The sequence below is a fragment of the Megalopta genalis genome, chromosome 7 (genome assembly GCF_051020955.1).
Source record: "Megalopta genalis isolate 19385.01 chromosome 7, iyMegGena1_principal, whole genome shotgun sequence".
NCBI lineage: Eukaryota > Metazoa > Arthropoda > Insecta > Hymenoptera > Halictidae > Megalopta > Megalopta genalis.
In genome coordinates, this window is record NC_135019.1 from 11032251 (window position 1) to 11051841 (window position 19591).

General features: G+C 36.6%; 4 protein-coding genes across 9 annotated transcripts in view; 3 read left to right on the top strand and 1 right to left on the bottom strand.

Moving 5' to 3' along the window:
* Positions 1-92: 92 nt before the first annotated feature.
* On the bottom strand, positions 93-5309 carry Jasper (JIL-1 anchoring and stabilizing protein). 2 transcript variants are annotated; one of them, XM_033485598.2, is made up of 12 exons: positions 5067-5309; positions 4583-4653; positions 4145-4299; positions 3904-4052; positions 3416-3617; positions 3163-3255; positions 2743-3091; positions 2506-2680; positions 2383-2436; positions 2235-2300; positions 2028-2160; positions 93-1936 (listed from the first exon to the last, which is right to left on the bottom strand). In XM_033485598.2, the coding sequence occupies exons 1-12, from the start codon at positions 5145-5147 to the stop codon at positions 1809-1811; spliced, it is 1656 nt and encodes a 551-aa protein (XP_033341489.2). In that variant the 5' UTR covers positions 5148-5309; the 3' UTR covers positions 93-1808. The 2 variants fall into 2 exon arrangements, with proteins under 2 accessions (XP_033341489.2, XP_033341488.2); XM_033485597.2 differs by having other exon boundaries at positions 93-1951; positions 5067-5308.
* Positions 5310-5715: 406 nt separating this feature from the next.
* wit (kinase protein wishful thinking) lies at positions 5716-12092 on the top strand. Of its 3 annotated transcripts, XM_033485378.2 has the most exons (12): positions 5716-5954; positions 6044-6211; positions 6857-7150; positions 7268-7370; positions 7449-7646; positions 7722-7958; positions 8044-8199; positions 8271-8453; positions 8529-8698; positions 8772-9168; positions 9243-9461; positions 9561-12092. In XM_033485378.2, exons 3-12 carry the CDS (start codon positions 6971-6973, stop codon positions 10592-10594), a joined length of 2877 nt encoding a protein of 958 aa, XP_033341269.1. In that variant the 5' UTR covers positions 5716-5954; positions 6044-6211; positions 6857-6970; the 3' UTR covers positions 10595-12092. The 3 variants fall into 3 exon arrangements, with proteins under 3 accessions (XP_033341269.1, XP_033341268.1, XP_033341272.1); XM_033485377.2 differs by lacking the exon at positions 6044-6211; XM_033485381.2 differs by lacking the exons at positions 5716-5954; positions 6044-6211 and adding an exon at positions 6215-6351.
* Positions 12093-12179: 87 nt separating this feature from the next.
* On the top strand, positions 12180-15642 carry mEFG1 (mitochondrial translation elongation factor G 1). Its single transcript, XM_033485223.2, has 9 exons — positions 12180-12369; positions 12490-12645; positions 12706-13204; positions 13303-13564; positions 13636-13807; positions 13863-14153; positions 14313-14516; positions 14583-14894; positions 15168-15642. The coding sequence occupies exons 1-9, from the start codon at positions 12295-12297 to the stop codon at positions 15429-15431; spliced, it is 2235 nt and encodes a 744-aa protein (XP_033341114.2). The 5' UTR covers positions 12180-12294; the 3' UTR covers positions 15432-15642.
* Positions 15643-15899: 257 nt separating this feature from the next.
* The window catches only part of Lrch (Leucine-rich-repeats and calponin homology domain protein), a 45922-nt gene continuing 42230 nt past the window's right edge, over positions 15900-19591 (top strand). For 2 of the 3 annotated variants that reach the window (XM_076523876.1, XM_076523875.1), the window contains exon 1: positions 15901-16265. In XM_076523876.1, coding sequence (XP_076379991.1) covers positions 16079-16265 — 187 coding nt within the window. In that variant the 5' untranslated portion in view covers positions 15901-16078. Of the gene's footprint in view, positions 16266-19591 lie in introns of all 3 variants that reach the window. The other variant, XM_076523877.1, reaches the window with a different exon arrangement.

The following is a 19591-nucleotide window of genomic DNA, read 5'->3' on the forward strand; positions in this document are numbered from 1 at the left end:
TACTAAAACATATACATAGGAGGGTATGTATATATACCTGCCATGACGTGTAGAAATAATTTACAGGAAGATGCGTGCAGGAACTGTAGAAGTCTGTTGTCAATTTTTTATTCAAAATATTATATACTTTTTGACATTTGAAATAAACATTTAGCTTTTTAATAATCAAGATATGAATTACTTAACATACAACATATTTATCCGTGTACTTATGGACAAATATCGAATGCAGCGGATCTAGAAACTATTTATGCACCCAATTCTTCCTCAACCACTCTGTGTGAACCAAAAAAATATATTGAGAAAATCGGGACCTTGAAAATATCTCGATCGTATCGATGCATTTTTCTTTCGCATCGAATTTTCTTAAGGAAAAAGAGTCTGGATGTAGAAATATTTTTTCGATCAACCGTAGATCTTATAGTAATTATTTTTAATGATAAACAACTAAAATTATAAGGAGAAAGAACTCGGAACAGAAAATATTTGCTCGATGCTTCTGTTTTCAATGCACTTCAAAGGCATTCGCTCGAATCATCGTGAAAATAAACAAACTGTGCAGTAACAACAAAACTCAATAAGAATGTGTGGTTTCGTCATTCGACAGAAACAAATACACCAATTGATTTTATTAACAGTATTATTTTTACAGTATGTGTTGTTCTCTTAGGTCCTTGTGAAAAGTACATTTCCGTTAGTATTAGAGTGACGCGTAATAGGAATCGTTCCAAAGGGAAAAAACAATCAACAACAACAGACTATCGTGTTTTGAGTCAACAAAAATTTAGGTCCAAATTCACGCCGTATTTTAGTTACGTTTTTCCGTAGCGTATTAGTTACGCTTTGTTAGTTTAAAAATGTCATTCTTTCAACAGAATGATACTTACCCACATTGATTTAGACACTACTATTGCTATAAAAATTGTTGTACGATACCCTGCAGCTGCGATTCGATAAAACCTACTATTCGGACTTTGTACGATCCGGAAATAGTAGCGAACACGTTCAAAAAATACTTAACCAATATATAACAATTTTTCTTCACGTCTCTGGAACGTAGACTATTTATTAACGCTTCACTTGATGCCTTGAAAGTGCGATGAAAACGCTCACAACCAAAAGAACAAAATACAGACTGAGACGCGCGACAATCCTAAGCTTCGCAATTAATGAATTTACGTTGGTATTTGTGCCGCGGTTTCGGACAACGAATCGTTGAATATAGAGAGTTATTGTGAATTTCAATTTTGTGTTCGATATTATGTACATTGTTGTCTGTTCTAATTAAGTAAACAAGCTTTGCAAGACATTCGACAACGGAGATACCTATATTGTCATTGTAAATACATTTTCCCCAATTTTGGTTGTTGTTGTTTTTGTTTTGTTGTCACGAATATTCGAACAGAATTGCAATCGTAAAGAAACCGTGTGTTTGTTTAATAGTAGAAATGAATGATGATGATACCTATCCTCTATTATATACTACGTGCATTACGATTAGCCAATGTTCGTAACATTATTGAAAGAGTTAAAAGCTGTTCATTAGTGTCACGGCTTCATAGTTACAGATATTGTAAGGAGTTTGTGTTTACGATTACGACAAGAAAATTTCCTAGAAGATATCCGTTGAATAAAATATAGTGTCAAAATTCTCCCAAAGGTGATATCCAAGTGTTAAAAACCGAACTCATATCTCTTTTGCATTTTGTTTTTCAGCTTTAAGACACTCGTGTCGTTATAGTACTACATTAGTACAAAATGAAAGTAAGCATGATTCCTTCACATCATTGGATACAAAAGATCACTTATTACTTGGCCTCTGATTCTTTCGGAGTCTCGCTTCTGGTAGGCACTTCTGATTTTGGTTCGACGGCCGCGTCTGTATCTGGTTGACTTCCACTCTCATCCGCGGGTGAGTCCTCTGACGTAGCTGCATCTGCAAGTTTAGTTTCTGCATCAGCAGGGTCGGGTATGTTCTTCTGATTTAACTTCACACAATCTCGTTAAACGCGAAGCAAATTATTCACCTTGACAAGCAGGATCAGACATTAAAGAGAATACTTTTTCCTCGGGCATATCCTTCGTCAACTCCTTGAAATGGACCACTTGGTCTGAGAATGATTGCCAAAACGACTGACCTTCGGGTATGGTAAACATAGCCTGCGTGTTGTCAACGGGAACAAAAAGTGTACACTTATTCGCTGCGTACAAATAGTCACATTAAACCTGATTACCTTAAATTTGTTGTATATGTGTTCCGCCTTTTGTCTAATTTGCTCTGCCTTCTGTTTGAAAGTAGCCTGTAAACCAAAGGTTAAATAAAATAATTGGTAACAATTCAATTAACACTCCATCCGCATACTGGGTTGTAAACATCCTTACCTCTTCTTCATCGGTTAATTTCCAATCAGTCAAGTTACCAATGTATCGCCGCAACTAAAAGAGATTCACAGTATAATGAAAACATCTAAGAAATTCGATCGAAACAACGGAATGTTTTCATACCCTCTTAACTGTTTCCACGATGTGTGGATGTTTCTTCAGCATTAGGGGATCGATTGGTAGCGACAACATATCGTCCATTGCCTGAAGGCATTTGTCTGGATTTGCTCGATCTAATCCCAGATTCGACTTGATTTGAGCATCCAATTGTAACAGTTGCGCTTCTATGCGCAGCCATCTAAAATAGATATTGATGGTCAGCGAATCGAAATTTTAACCCGTCGATCTATTTCTTGCTACCTTAGCTTGTTTGTTTTTCGGTGAAGTGCTCCGTCCTTTGCTAACAACCGCTTCTCCTCTTCAGGAACATGTACGCTGAAGTCCAAACAATCTTTCACCTGTTCCGGCAAGATTTCACCGCTCTCCAATTGTGCTTTCAATTTCATAGCATTCCTAGCAGTCGACCATTCCCATTGCGAACGAGCTTTCTCACTTTCAAAAGACTTTGGCTTGTCCATGTCTAACTTAATGCCTACATATTCGCCAGCAAACGGTAATGCCAACAGAAATCGTCCTGGTGTGTCAGAGGATGTGGTACCGGATACTACAGTGCCTTGTAATATTGGTGTTTCACCTGCGTTATTCTTTTCTGTGAAGTACACCAAACTTAAAATTTTGTATCCTATAATCTAAATTACATATTTACTTTTAGGTACTTACTTTCTAAAGTAGCCCTTTTCTTAAGCTGCACAGGTGATGTTTGTTGATCACTAGAATCTTCAATTTTGACTTTAGCACGGCCTCTGCCATGTTCTAAAGCACACAATATACTAATTGGCTAAAATTCTAATGAATCAAGCTCAAGTACTATTTAGAAACAAATACACCTCTCTGATTTCAGGTCATTAAAATTAATAAGGAGTGCAGTTTTGTAAGTAATTACTAATATTTTAATATTGATTTAAGTTTATACCGCTCTTTTCTGGAGTGTCTGTTTCTTCGGAACTTGAGAAGTCAGCAAATCTTTTGGGTTTTATCTTCCTGCCACTACGGCTCACAACTTCTTTAGGTGATTCTTCCCCTTGCGAATCTAAGGCAGAATCGTGCCTTGAGTCACTTGTCGATGCTGGCAATGATTTCGCTTTCCCGCGTCTCTTTCTGATCTCGGGTGTGTCCTGAAGTGATGAATATGTTTTAGCCGGCTATGCCGGAGCGTAGCAAATAATTTCAATATTAAAATTATCGCGCTGCTGTGAGGAATAATCGCACAAACAATTCAAGCTTTACAAATGTTTGTCGGCAATTCCTACGTTTCTATCGGAGCGCTCAGTTCAATAGCTTTTTGTCTTAAAAGAGTACCGATTGTGATGAGCTAGAACTCCTGACTAAATTTCTTATGTTAATATTTATATTTATATGTACTTAAGCCTAAACAAAAATACATAAATGTAAGTATATTACAGGATTTGCAGAGACACCCAGCATAGTTTTCCTCTTCATAGACTTCTTTTTTTCCTCTTCATCGATAACCAATGATCCTGACTCCATATCACTATCCATTGCACTGACTGTTGGTAAATCCATCCCGGTTTCACCTTCTTTTGATCCATCTTCATCAATAGTATGTTGTTTGTTTACATAGGTTTTGTAAAGAAAGATCTTGTACCGTAATGTATAATGTATAATGTATAATGTATAATACCTTTGAGATCAGAAAGTACTGATTTGTTTCTGTCATTTTTAAGCTCTTGCTCTAGTTGCACCAAACCCTCGTGAAAAAATTTTCTTCTTATTGGTTTAGCAAATTTTGCTTTATTTTCAATGTATGTATATAACTCTTCCACTTTACACACAGCACTGAAACAAATCATTTAAAATTCAGAACATCTTAACTCCTTTGATAAGAGTCTATTTTCCATGCATCCACGCTTTTTCTAAAAATTATTTGGTGCGAACACAAAATGAAATAATAAAACTTCAGTAATAAGCTCCATTAGAGTTGTTATGACTATTGTCACTATTAATATACATCGAGCATTTCACATTCAATAATGTCATTAATAATGAAAGGTTAACTACATTCAGACAAATAAAATTTTCTTTTCCATCCATTCAAAGTACTATAATAATAATTACTCACGTTTCTCCGGTGCCATAAAAGAAAACACTATACTTCGAGTTCTTCGAATTCGGATCAATAACTTTCTCAACCTGAAAAAAAATCGATCAACTGCATAATGGTGTACAGTTTTCTACCACAAGTTATGTAATATTATATTCATCGATTTTTATATTACAAATATAAATAAGACTAAATTCATCTAATTAATTCAGTTATTTGATGCAGAAATATAGATATTTATACAAGAGGCTAACTGTGTCGTGTGTTGTAATCTACGGATGATCGTATGATCAAATTTAAACGTTATTATTTACTTCGGGTAAACATAATCTCCGAATGAGTTAACACCGACATCATGCTGTATTGATGCAGTGCTATTAATTAGAAATAATTTGTTAAGTACGGAATTAACTCGAAATAGATGGTTCACAGTTCAATGGTCGATTGTTAAGGCTCTCGCATAAATTAGAGACAAATTAATAATATCCAAGATTACTCTTACTTTAGCTGGCCACGGTGGATAACCTCGAACTTTCGCAAACACCTTATCACCAGCGAAAAATTTCTTATGAAGCTTCACCATGTCGACCGTGAGCTTTCACAAGTATAGAGTCAAGCGACGGATGCTATCTCTTTGTCAATTACGCACAACGAACGATACGAACAGTTAAATTGTAAGAAACATCGAACAAAACATCGCGAAAGCCGCCATTTGCACGATATAACATCGAAAACACGCATAAGACGCTGCGCGCCAATTCATGAATTTCTAGTACGAACACTCACGAACTTAAACTGCATAGCTTTAGAAACTCTTGTGTTCAAAACATGACGTCTGATTGGTTGCTTTCGATTTTATAAATTACATATGAAAAAATTATAGCTATTTGAAAAGTGTAGTACAATCAATTCGTTTGATAATTAAACAAGCAATATAAAGAAACCGTTTCTTTTTGTGTAAGACAAAAATGGCGACTGATTAAGCGCTTCGGTACGTAAGCATTCTATGGTCTAGTCCGTAGAACGTGCAATCAATAATACATTTTGTTGAAAATTCATTAAAACGGAACGATGCACATAGTACAAATTTATTTATTTATTCAAATCAAACGATTCGAATGTTCAATATCTAAAGTTGGCAGTACTACATAGACCGATAATGTTGTGCCTCTGATACGAGATTGACGTTTTACGTTGTCTTTGCGAACACGTGAATGAATTACAATTCAATGGATACGGTTTGTCTGTCAAATATCTGAACGTTGATACTGTATTTACTTTGAATATCTGTTACTAATCGTTCACGGATGTGTGCAATGATACTGTCGGTATCAAACCGAACTTCTCAAGATTCTCGACTAAGAAACTCGAGAAACCTGTCCAGAAAAATGTAAGTATATGTCTCTTTCAACGTTCGTGCAACATATCGTGCGATACTACTATTTTCTTTTTCATTTTCCTATTCTTAATTTTTTCCAGCATGTATCACGCTTCTTTTTATACGCGCGTACGGTGTATATCGCAGCTGAACAAGTTTAATATCGTTCCGATATTCGTACGGCATCATTCTTTCAGAGACTGCACCTCTTTCCTGTCATAATTGCCGCCGCTTTTATTTTTTACACAAAGATCCGATCTACGAACAACGTAATCCACCAAAATTTACCAACACTCGCGTTGTTATTCAAGTATCCTCTTTTTACAAAATATCAATCTTTAATATATTCACTTTCCTTGACTACTGCATCTAATTACTCTCTGACATTGATCAGTACCTAGATTGCTCTGTATGTCAATCTTATCTTTTTAAAATATTTATTTATGTTCTATTGTAAACATCTTTATAACTGACAATATAAATTTAGATTAACTTGCATTATTTATTACATGTTTAAGATGTTTTATCTGTGTGACTAGAATTCATAGCGAAGCTCGACCTATACAAATTTAAGTTTATTTCTATAAGTTAGAGTTTTTTATCATTGTTGGAAATTGTCATGGTCAATTGCTTATAGTATGCATAGTAACTTATGCATACGCGTCACAAGATAGTTTAATATGAAAGATTCTAGAAACAGCTTAAAAGGAATTATTGTTTATTGATCCGCAAATATTGGATTTGTATTGATTTTTGTTTGTTAAATCTTTTCTAATTACTGAATTATCAAAGTTTGATTATGTCTTTCTTTTTTGTAATATTCATATAAAATTTTTTAGTATTAACTACATTTTATTTATTATATTCATTATCAATTTTGTAATAAATGCATTTATATTTTATGTAATGAACAGATGAGCAAAGCCTACACATGGCAGTAGTATATGTTGATGTAATCAAAGATGCCACTTCTTAAGGATCAACGCTTCTGTTGAAGTGTTTGAGCTCAAGAGGTCTGCTAAGGCACAATGAAAGCCATTGTATCAATTACATTGATCGTGCTACTGTGTGGGATAAATTCAGCACCCATTAATGCCATTCGAATATGTGCCAGCAGAAAGAAAAATATTGAAAATCTTTCTTTAAAACAACATATACCCAGTGTACCTGAAAATATACCCAACGACAGTAATGTAGTTCATACCATAGTAAGTTAAAAATATATGTACTGTATCATAAGAGTATACTTTTGTAAGTAAACTGAGAATTTTTTACCATGCCTTTAACATTAAGTATATTAAAGTGTATTAATTCATTCTTTATAGCCAGATGACAATATTAAATATGAGAAATGTACTAATTTCTGCCATGCACTGTGGCAAGAAGATAAGACTGCAAATGGAACACAAATAATCATTTTATCCCAAGGTACCTGAAATATTTTTTTCTTTACGTAACTGTTTATAAATAATCTTTTAAATAAATCATGTCTTTTTAATCGTTTAGGTTGCTGGAAACAGTCCGGTGAACAAAAATGTGAAACTTCAGAATGTATTGCTCTTCAACGTTCTACCAAAGCATTGAACAACACAAAATTCTGCTGTTGTCATGGAGACTATTGCAATCTCAACATTAACAGCACCAACATTTTGTACTCGGAAAACAAAGTGCACAACTCTATTACCACAGAAAATAATCAACCAAGTAAGATTAATGCAGGAAGAATATTGTTTAGCATTTATTAAATTACCAATACTTCTAATGTTTCATTTGTTTCAGCAACCGAGTATTTGGAACAATCAGACTCTAGAAAGCTAATGTTCATCATAACAATTTCCCTGGTTTGCATATTGATAATAATATTCATTTTAGGATTAATGGTATATCGCATGTACCATATGAATATGTTAGCAAGATTAGGGAAACCACTTTCATATACAGACCAGTTCTTAGATAGTACAGCTCTGAGAACTGGTACTTATACAGTAGATCATTTAAAACTTACAACGATTGTGGGTATGTTCTTTGTAGACTAAATAATATTATTAAATATACACATTCTCATAGACTGGTTTCCCAAACCTTTTTTTATTATTTTTAGGACAAGGACGGTATGGTTCAGTATGGCAAGGCAGTATGGGTGACCAAGATGTTGCTGTGAAAATATTCCCTTCTCATTATCGTAATTATTTCCAAAACGAACGGGATACTTATTGCCTTCCCTTCATGGAACATCCATCTTTACTAAGCTATTATGGTATTGCCTGTCAAGATTCTTTTTTTATCTCATCCGCTAAAGTATCGCTAAAAGTATTTATTGATTTTCAGGTGTGGATGAAAGAGTAAGCATGGAAGGCAGTGTTGAATATCTTTTGGTACTTAGTTTTGCACCAGGTGGTACTTTGACAGATTTCTTAAGAACACATACAATCGATTGGCCCACATTTTGTAAAATGGGTCTCTCTATGGTAAAAGGACTCGCTTACTTACATACTGATATACACAAAGGTGGTAAGTAGGCTATAAAATGAATACTCCTCTAGTATGTTGAAGATCATTTTTAACTGTTGACTCTCTTCTTTACAGATAAGTTTAAGCCTTGTATCGCGCACAGAGATATCAACTCGAGAAATATATTAATCAAAGCCGATGGTACTTGTTGTATATGCGATTTAGGATTGGCGGTACAAATTTCTGGTTCTAAATACTATTCTAACGGAGAGGAACAGCACGCCGAAATAAAATCAATCAACGATGTAAGACAATAACTTATAACCCTGTGTTAATTTGCTCCATGCAGAACAATTAATAACAGCAATCCTTAATTAGGTCGGCACATTAAGATACATGGCACCGGAAGTATTGGAAGGCGCTGTTAATTTACGAGATTGCGAAAGCTCTTTGAAACAGATAGACGTTTACGCGATGGGTCTAGTATTGTGGGAATTAGTATCAAGATGTTCGGATATTTACATGCCAGGTTCAGAGATACCCATGTACAGACAACCGTACGAAAAGGAGATCGGACTTCATCCGACATTCGAGCAGATGCAAGTGTTAGTTTCGCGTAATAAAGCTAGACCTCTGCTAGAGGGTAGTTTAGTAGACAGACCAGGTGTACGTTTGATCAGAGAAACGATGGAAGACTGCTGGGACGCAGACGCGGAAGCACGGTTAACCGCTTTATGTATAGAAGAACGTCTTTCAGAGCTACAATCTCATCGTGGTACGTTTCATTTTGTGATTACAGTATGCAAGTATGATTACAGACCATTGACAAAGAAACTTATGAACTTTTAGTGACTATGCACTTCACCGATGGGAGTCCAATGGTCAATTCCCATTGCACCCTAGTGCCTTCAACTACAAACAGTCTTTACAGTGAAACGTCTCATCACGATAACATTCATGTCGGTCATTTATCATTGCACATGGTACAAGATAATACAAGTAACGATGGTATTGTTGAAAACTTAGTAACACTGTCGCCTTCTGAAAGCATCGTTCACGAGCATAGTTGTAAGTAACGATCACAAATTAAAATATTTTATTGTCGATTCAAATTGACAATTTAACTTTTCATTTAACTGATCTGTAATCTGCTTTCACACGTTTTAGTTAAAAATTCAAACGAAGTAGCAATATACAACCACGCTCAGACACTTCAGCCTTATCAAGGACGGAATCCGTGCATGGAGAGAAACTTAATGTTACAATCGGACTCGTTTGAAGAGTTAGGCTGTAACGGTAACGTATTGGTGGACAAATCTATGAAGCATGCTTGCAACGATCAATATAAAATAGTATCAGAGGCTCAAGGACTGGTTTCTCATGATTACTTGAGCCAACATACGACTCAGTTGACACAACTGAGACCGGCAACGCCTATACCTTACGTCCAAAATGTGATTTCCGACGATGGTACGACAGCATATGGCAAACGTAAACAAACAAACGTGCACGAGGTGTGCGCGCAAGAAAGTCCAAGAAAGAAGTTGTTCGGATGGCCGAACCTGAAGAAACTGCTCGTCAATAAGAAGATGCATATGTACAATAAATACCAAATAGATAGGGAAGATTCGAAGTCGAATTTACTATCGAAACAGAACGTGCAAATCAAAACGGTCGAGACGAACGTGACGATATCTCCAGGAGGAAAGTATGTGAACGGTATTATTTCCAAATTACCGGCAACTAACATTCCATTGGACAAAAATGACAAAAATGCTGTGCAAATTGGTAAACAGAAGCTAGATAATGATAACAACACAAATACACGACCATCTAGTCTGCCTCTTGTCAATTTAAGAAACAAAAAAAGCGAGAACAATCTAAGCAGACAGGAAAGCATCGACAAATTCAACGAAGTTTTTAATGTGGGGTCGAACCTGAACGTGTTAAAGGATCCACACATGAGAATAAAGACGCCAGGGGATCTGCCACCCTCTGTAAGAAAGATTCGTGGTCGTGGACAATCAACAGCAAGATTTTCCCTCTACGATGACCGAATGATGTGCAATATTTTGAGCGAAGAAGATGACCGTAGTGATAAAGCCATTTGGAACTCCGTACCGTTCGGTATGGATTTCGGCGACAACGACGACAAACATTCGCCGACTAAACTTAGTACCAAAAATGTTACTTGCTTTTAATCAGATATTACACTAATGTATTTGTAAAGGTCTTTAACTGTAAGGATAATAATAGCTGTAGTTTGACTCCAGCAAAATATAATGTATGTACAGAAAAGAAAATTTATAAGAATAAGACAGATTTTATACTCTTTACGAAAACACATTATCAACACTCAAGTATTGAAACAAATAAAAAGAATAATGAAATGCAAAATACAAGCAGCATATACTGGAATATCATTGAGGAGTTGGGATACCGTAAAAGGTCAGAATAGTGGGCTTATTATAGTGGGAAATTTCTGAGAAACTTGTACACAATATAAAAAGTTCATTAAAAAAGATATGTCCAAAAATAGTTTTTTGTCGGGATGCTTTTGAATTTTATTTTCTAGGGTTCAAAGTAGTATTTTAACCAGACTTTTTAAAACTCCGCAGTGTCCTAACTCCTCGAGACGTTGACAGGTGTACTCCATATGTTATGCTAATTATTTAACCCTTGCAAGTATATTTTGTGCTTATAAGATCTTTTGATTCAAAGTCAGAACATACATAAAGGAACTACGTTTACCCAGTGTGATTAAACAGCTATTTATAAATGTTATGTATGTTAGTATGTTCGAATTAGTAGCACGAAGTTCATTAGAAACGTATTTTGATAAATGTAATGTGTGTAAATCACGATTCTCATTGTCTGCATGCATTTAAATTGGATGTTCATGGTTCAATGAATTATGCACGATTGATCAAAGACAATCCAGTAAAAATATTCATCAAAGTATTAATTACTGTTGTCTATGTTTTGAAGAAAAAAGAGATTTAAGATATATCGATGGTTATAATAGTTCTCCACACTATTCCGAGAAACTAAATAAAATAATCGTGGCGAAGTGAACATTTATTACGATGAAAGATTTACACCAGGTTTCACCTTTCAAGAAACAGACCCTAATGTTATTAATTATATATTATTCGTTTCACAGTTTCTTGAATTTCCTTTGGACTTTGTAAAATGCATAATGTATTTCTAAACATGTATTTTGAGCCTAACAAAAAGAATTATTAAGATTATTAAAGTAATATTTATGCCAGTTTACTTGTTCCATAAACGATCTTTTTACAAATACAGTTACATATTTGATAAGTTACTTAAAAAAAAAGACAAATATGTTATTGACAATATATTGCAAAGTGCATTTGGATATAGTAAACATTATTTAAGAAGAATGTGTAAAAATGAATTTAACGCTTGAGCACAAAATATAATTGTTTAAGTTCTATGACGTTTGTACTTCCCGGCCTCGTAAGCTCAATGTAAATATTTGTAGCATAAAAGAACAGTTTAATAAGTTAGTTAAAATAAGCTTGTTGTGTTTTATTTTGTTAAAATTGTAAAATTCCTTTGTTCGCGATATGCACTATTTTATATTAAGACAAACCTTCGAATAAGGATATTACGAAAAAATAATAAAATATATATGATTAAGTGATTCACACAATAAACCATTCTTTTGTAGAACCTCTTTTATTTTTTTTGAATCCTAAATCTGGCGGTTCTTAGCAAAAGTAACATCGTTTATTGTCGGCTATGTTCGTCATAATTCGTTCACATCAGTATCAATCCACATGCTGTATGTAGCAGCAAGTGGTAAGGAGTAAACTTTAAAATAAAACTAATAGAATTATTGTTGTGAATACGGTCAAGAAATAAATCAATTATCATGACTATCATAACAATTTTAAGACACAAGTTCAATTTGAACATTGTGTCACAGGTGCATTCGCACGTTTTCAAGGTAACTATCCTAACCTTCTATAAAATTTAGGTTACAAAGTGGTTATAGAATTAAATGATATGTAATTATATGTAATATATATAGATATTGACACTTTTTAACTTTGTTTTATACTCATAGAATTCCCGCTTTTCGTCAAATTTCGCGAAACATGCCGAGCATAAAGAGTTAGATAAAATTAGGAACATTGGTATATCTGCTCATATTGACTCTGGAAAAACTACGTTGACTGAACGTATATTATTTTACACTGGCAGAATTTCTGAAATGCACGAGGTAAGGAAAAATAATGTTTATAAAATTGTTATACTTCTACTTCATCCATTTGTAAATTAGGTGAAAGGTAAAGATAATGTTGGAGCAACTATGGATAGCATGGAATTGGAAAGGCAAAGAGGCATTACCATTCAGTCAGCTGCAACTTATACACTGTGGAAAGATTATAACATCAATATCATTGATACACCTGGTCATGTAGATTTTACAGTAGAGGTAGAAAGAGCTCTGAGAGTCTTGGATGGAGCTGTACTTGTATTATGTGCTGTAGGAGGTGTTCAGTCTCAAACGATGACTGTAAATAGACAAATGAAAAGGTATAATGTACCTTGCCTAGCATTTATTAACAAACTGGATAGGTTAGGTGCAAATCATAAGAGAGTAATAAATCAGATGCGTGGTAAACTGAACCATAATGCTGCATTTATACAGCTACCCATTGGTTTAGAGAATAATTGTAAAGGGATAGTAGATATTGTTTCTCAAAAAGCATTGTATTTTGAGGGAAACTATGGTGAAGTTGTAAGAGAAGATGAAATTCCAGCTGATATGAGAGCAGGTAATGAATAAGCATATAATGACTATATAAAACAACTATTTTGTGATTGTATAGTAACATCACCTCAACTGATCGTACATATATATGTCTCTACATAGAGGTAAACGATGCTAAACAAGAATTAATCGAACATTTGAGCAATGTCGATGACAATTTGGGCGAAAAGTATTTAAATGAAGTCCAGATACTTGAAAATGATATCAAAGATGCTATCAGAAGAAGTTGTATAAAAAGAACTTTCACACCCGTTCTAGTCGGAACTGCATTAAAGAATAAAGGTGTTCAACCATTGTTGGATGCCGTTTTAGACTATTTACCAAATCCTGCCGAAGTCGACAATTATGCATTTGAGGGAAAAAAGTGCTCTGATGCATTCTATACCTTCTCATAAGTTGTTTATTTCTTTTTACTATATCTAATCCCGTTTACAGGGACGAGACGGTTAAAATCCTCTTAAAATCTGAAAGGAACAGCAAGAACCCATTTGTCGGATTAGCATTTAAATTGGAAGCTGGTAGGTTTGGTCAACTAACTTATTTCCGTTCTTATCAAGGGATGTTGAACAAGTCAGATACTTTATACAACACGAGAACGTGTAGAAAGGTCAGTTAACCTTTTGATTAGCAATAAGTATTTCTGTTAATATATTGTTCCGTAGGTTCGAGTACAAAGATTAGTACGGCTTCACGCAAATCAAATGGAAGATGTAGAAAAAGTTTATGCCGGAGACATTTTCGCTGTGTTCGGTATAGATTGCGCATCAGGAGACACGTTTGTCAGCGTTCCTAATTCTAAAATATCAATGGAGTCTATTTACGTACCTGACGCCGTAATATCCATGTCCATCCAACCGAAGAACTCAAAAGACAGAGACAGCTTTGCGAAAGGTATGGCAAGATTTACCAAAGAGGATCCGACCTTCAGATTCGAGTTCGATGTAGACAATAAGGTAACCTATTCAAGTTTTAGTACGCATGCTGAGTCATTTAACTGCATCACCTAAGATCAAGATACATTGTTTTCATACAAACAATTTACAAATAAACTTAAGTTAAAATGGCTGATTAATTTTATGGACTCTGGTTTACAAGATAATTGCACAATTTAGGAATCCGTTGTCTCGGGAATGGGGGAGTTACACCTGGAGATCTATGGGCAAAGATTAGAACGAGAATATAATTGCCCCATTATCCTTGGAAAGCCGAAGGTTTCTTTCCGTGAGATACTACGCGAACCTTATCAATTTGACTATCTCCATAAGAAACAGTCTGGTGGTGCTGGCCAGTTTGCCCGTGTCATTGGAATAGTAGAGGTATTTTGGTTGATCTATACTATGTTCATTCATGCAACGCGACATCATACAGCTATATTGTTTCAGCCACTTCCACCAGATCAAAACACTAAAGTGGAGTTCAGGGATGAAACAGTAGGAACAAACGTACCTAAACAATTTATTCCCGGTGTGCAGAAGGGGTTCATGCACATGTGTGAACATGGACAACTATCTGGACACAAAGTGTCGGGTATTAGATTCAGATTAATCGATGGTGAGCATCACTGTGTTGATTCCTCCGAGTTCGCATTCATCTTAGCTACCGAAGGTGCGATGAAGGACGCGTTTCGAGAAGGATCCTGGCAGCTACTGGAACCGATTATGACGGTAGAAGTGTCTGCCCCAATGGAGTTTCAGGTAAGTGTCGATCGTAGACAGTGGATTTTATGCGCTCATAGCAAAAATGAGTATGTAAAATACGAACCTGTAAAGACTTTAAAATAATTTAAGAATACTGCCACACTATTTTTGATATAATGACATTATTAAATAAAGAAACAAACGTTTCTCTAACTTCCATTTCTTACACTCGACATAGAAACATTTTATTTCGCAAAAAAATCCGCAGCCTAATAATTGGAAGATAAGACTAAGAAGTATATATAATGATATATTTATTTGTCTGTGCAGGGTGCAATCGTAGCTCAAATAACCAAACGAGGTGGCATAGTGCTCAACACCGACGCGTCCGAAGGATGGTTCACTCTAGTCGCTGAAGTAGCGTTGAACGATATGTTCGGCTACTCCGGAGAATTGAGATCATCCACGCAAGGAAAGGGAGAATTTACCATGGAATATTGCAGATACAAACCTTGTTTGCCAAACGTGGAACAACGACTAATAAGAGATTATCAGATAGCAAACAATATTGTAGTTGCCGAGGTGAAAAATTAATGAACATACACATTCAAGTAGAATTAGAAATCAAATCGACTTTGTATGATGTACAATTATGCGACATGACTGAATGTAATTTGTAAATATAGGTATACTTGTAATATACATTATCAAATTCGATGTAAATCTCATACACATCTCTAACCGGAGCTGGATCTCCGTTCATTACAAAATTGACTACCAAAATATAGATGAATCATTAATTTTATTTAGTTCCCACGATATTGAAGGATTCTTTTTGTTTCTTCTTCTTCTTCGCACACTTCACTGAACTGGCAAAGCGATTAATACGAAAGGATTGCACTTGATAACAAAGAGAGGACCTTTCGAATGTTACCACTTTAGAGGACTGTGAAGAATTTTAAATGTTGATTGTTGCGATTCTCGAACGCGGATAAGGTTCGATAAGCTTCAAAATGGCGTCAGATTGGCGGCGCTAGGGTCGAATGCGCCGATGCATGTTCCATCGGATGGTGAATCAGTAGCGCAGGAGCGAGCATCGGGGACGGTTAGGTGTGCGTTCAGTGTCTTTTTTTGTTTGCGAGGAATTCTTGCCTCGTTGAGCAGACGAGGAGAATATTTGTTAGGGGAGAAGAATATTCGCTGCCGTGCTTCCGCGTGTGTACGTGCCCAAAAAATGTAATATGGCGATGGTCGCGTCAAACATGAGCGGCCACATACAGAAGCAGCTCACCAGAAGCCTCGAGCGAATCCTGGAGGAAGCGCACTTGAGTGGCGAACTCAAGCTCAGCGGCCGGAAGCTTAAGGACTTCCCGAAAGTCGGCAAAACTGGATCCAGCAAGTACAATCTGCAGGACACAGTCTTCGCCGGTAAGTACCTTGAATCCGTTGCACGATTCTCATTAACCCGATGGCGAGTTTAACTACTCGCGTGTCCCCCAATCCCTCTAGAACTTTTCGTTTGACCATATCGTTACTACGAAATACCTACTCTTATTTATATCCTCCGCAGTTTCTACGTTATGCTAAGCAGTTTCGAAAACACGTTTTTACCGCGTTGTAAATCACCGCGTTAACTATATAGCGCCTAACACAGGATAACTGTAAAACCCATAAAAATCCGAGCTGATCAAATGATAGAAGACGCAATCTTTGGAGTGGATATATTGTCAACACATTGGTCGATCGAAATTTTTACGATTCTTACGATCGACGGCAGTTAATCGTGATTAGTTTTACCGATTAATGCAATTAACTCAAATACTGTAATTGATAATCGATGCATCGAATATGGACCGACGGTTGTCAAGAATTTCGAAAGACGTGGCTCGGCGCTGCGTGCATCGTTCCGAAAGGAACCTGTTCGATCGAATTTTTTGTTCTTTTATTATTCTAATCCTGCGATCATGGGGCACGACTAAAAAGGATCGAAGGGGACACCTGCGTACATTCTACACCCGCCGCAACGTATCCGGAGTGGTATCAAGCCTGGACTTAACTGCAAACTTAACCTGAAATATTTGTGTTTACGTGACGTTTACGTGCGTACAGTGCGCCAAGTGCCTGGACCGTATGTACCGTGTTGCATCATTATTGTTTGTGTACTTTATGTGTTACAATCCCGAGGTTAGGGTACACTAGAAACTTAAAAAAAAAGATGGAGAATTTCTTTCATGATTTAAACGTCAATTTAAAATCCCTGAAAGTGAAATACAAGCGTTCCGGGTTCTCGTTTGACGTGTTTATATATTTTTGAGGAAAGCAGCTGAATTATTTGGCTCTTTGTAAATATCGTAATCAGCTAAATACTGGGTAAATACGATTTTTCACTTGACGCCGTTCACCGTCGTCGAATGGACAATCGAATTCTCATTTGTTGCCTTGACAATAAACGGAGGAAAACAAACGAATGGGAATAGGAAACGTAGCTTTCCGGAAACATATACCGCCGTGCTAGGCCTCGGTGACAGTCGCAAGAACGCGTGTGTCGATCGTGCAACGACCACTGGGAAACTTTGAGCGTTACATAATTCGAGTGCATCTGCATATTTACGGTGCAATGCTCCGAACACGATTTGCATGCAAGCTTTTTTTACCGGAGTCTAATGTAGAATAAAACATCTGCTTGTTCGTTACTGAAACGATTCATTCGGGTGTTGAAACAAATGAAATTAATGAAGCGCCTCTGGGAGCCTCGAAAAATGGAAAGAAATTTGAATTTTTAAACGACACGTGGAATTTTATTAAACTAGATAAATTTTGTCGAGGACTGTTTCCACATTTGAAATGCATCGAAAGTGCATCGCTGACGTCGATAACACGTTTATAAATTTTATTCCTTTTTTGTGAACTACAACATTTTGTACTAATCCTTATTTTCTTGAATTTTAAAATATTTTAAGCGGGCTATTTTCACTGCGTAGTTAAGTTCCTTGAAAAACTAGTGAATTTTTAAACGAGGATTTAAAAGATTGCCGGAGTATCGGGGAGAGATTATGAACAGAATTATATGTACAAATTAGCGATATAAAATAGAGGTAGATTATATACAATATAGATTATATATATATTATTATTATTATTATTATTATTATTATTATTATTATTATTATATAGATACATTATATACAATTATGTACAAAACAGAGATAGATTCGATGTCAATTTTTGTCCACTTCTAATAGACACGGCACTCAAAAGTGTTAAGAGTCGAATCGGGCGAATTTCTTTTTACAAAAAGCTTGTGCATCCTCAAGGAATCGACAGCTAGTTAGACAATGTAGCATGATAAATTTCCTGCTGGAAGTGCAAGGTTCAAACGCAGGTTGTTGATCTTATTCCCGATTCCCATGACGGAAAGGTGACCGATAAATATACAAGCGGCCCGTCGTGCTATTAATAACGTTGCATCGTATCGTACTTTCTTTTTTTTTCTCGGGATGTTCGTTGGACCCCGATTTCCCTTTTGCGGGGAGCAGTCGGGTAGAAGGGCGCAGCGTGCAGCGGTAATTCGTTTTGCATGGCCAGAGACTCTCATTCCGCTGGGAGGCTTATCTTGACACGCCCGATGTTTCCTGTTGCTAAGATAGCCCTGCGTTCGACAGTTGCCAGTGACACCGGCAACAGGAGGAAGATTCACGTGCGCAGAATCGCGAGAACTCTTCCAACCGTCGATAATCTTGTCGATGAGCGTCAACCGCGTTCTGGTTGATCCAGAAAACAGTCGCGACAACACAGCGCAAATTAGGAACAGCTCGGGTGACGATTCGGTAAAGTGCAGGACTCGATTTGGTTAACCGATCGTTTCCCAGCGTGGGCGTTTACCATCGAGCACGGCAGGATTCAGGGGTTGCCAGGGCGCTGTTAGGATTTTTTTGACTATTCAATTTTCCAACCGAAAGAATACAGAGCGTGTTAATATTTCAAGTTATTTGATCTCTGGTCCGTTGTTAATTTAAGTTCGCGAGATTACGAAATTGCATGCATAACTGCATTTGGAAAGTTCGATGGCAGCGATGAAAATGAATTTGAAAAGGGGTTGAGAGCCATAAGCGATAGGGAATTATGGCTTGACGCGTTTGCTACCAGCATCGAATCAAGTTAAACTTTACGCCAGTTGCATTTACATTGAATCATAACCGCTGAGCCAATCCGATGTTCACGAGATTCTTTCTTCGAGTAAGAGAGACATTTGAAAAACAAATTCGGTTTCGGACGCTTCCGTCGAGCTAATCGTGTCGCAGAAATAACTGCGGCATTGCTCACCAAAAGCTGCGAAAGGCTAGGATAAATGCTCCTCGTTATGCCATTGATGACGCGACTCGTCATCGCACTATCTCGTCTCCATCGGCAACGCGATACGATTTATCGAGCCGGGGTACACCATCGCGGGAATCGCAAATATTTCCCGTTGCTATCAGCGACCCTGAGTCAACGGCGCAATTGAAACGACAAAACCGACGGCACGACAGTCCGGCACGGCGAGGAAATCAAACGGAGTCGCTCGACGTCGACGCGAGCGGGTCTCGCATTCCTCGCGTTCGGGAATGCCAATCGATTTCTTGCCAGACGGAACGTCTTAGACCTCGTCTAGAAGACCATCAAACATTCATGCACATTTCCTGTCCGTAAAAAGAAATGTCCATGATACGGACCGCTGATAAATTCTAGTATCTGCTGGAATTTTTATCGACTCC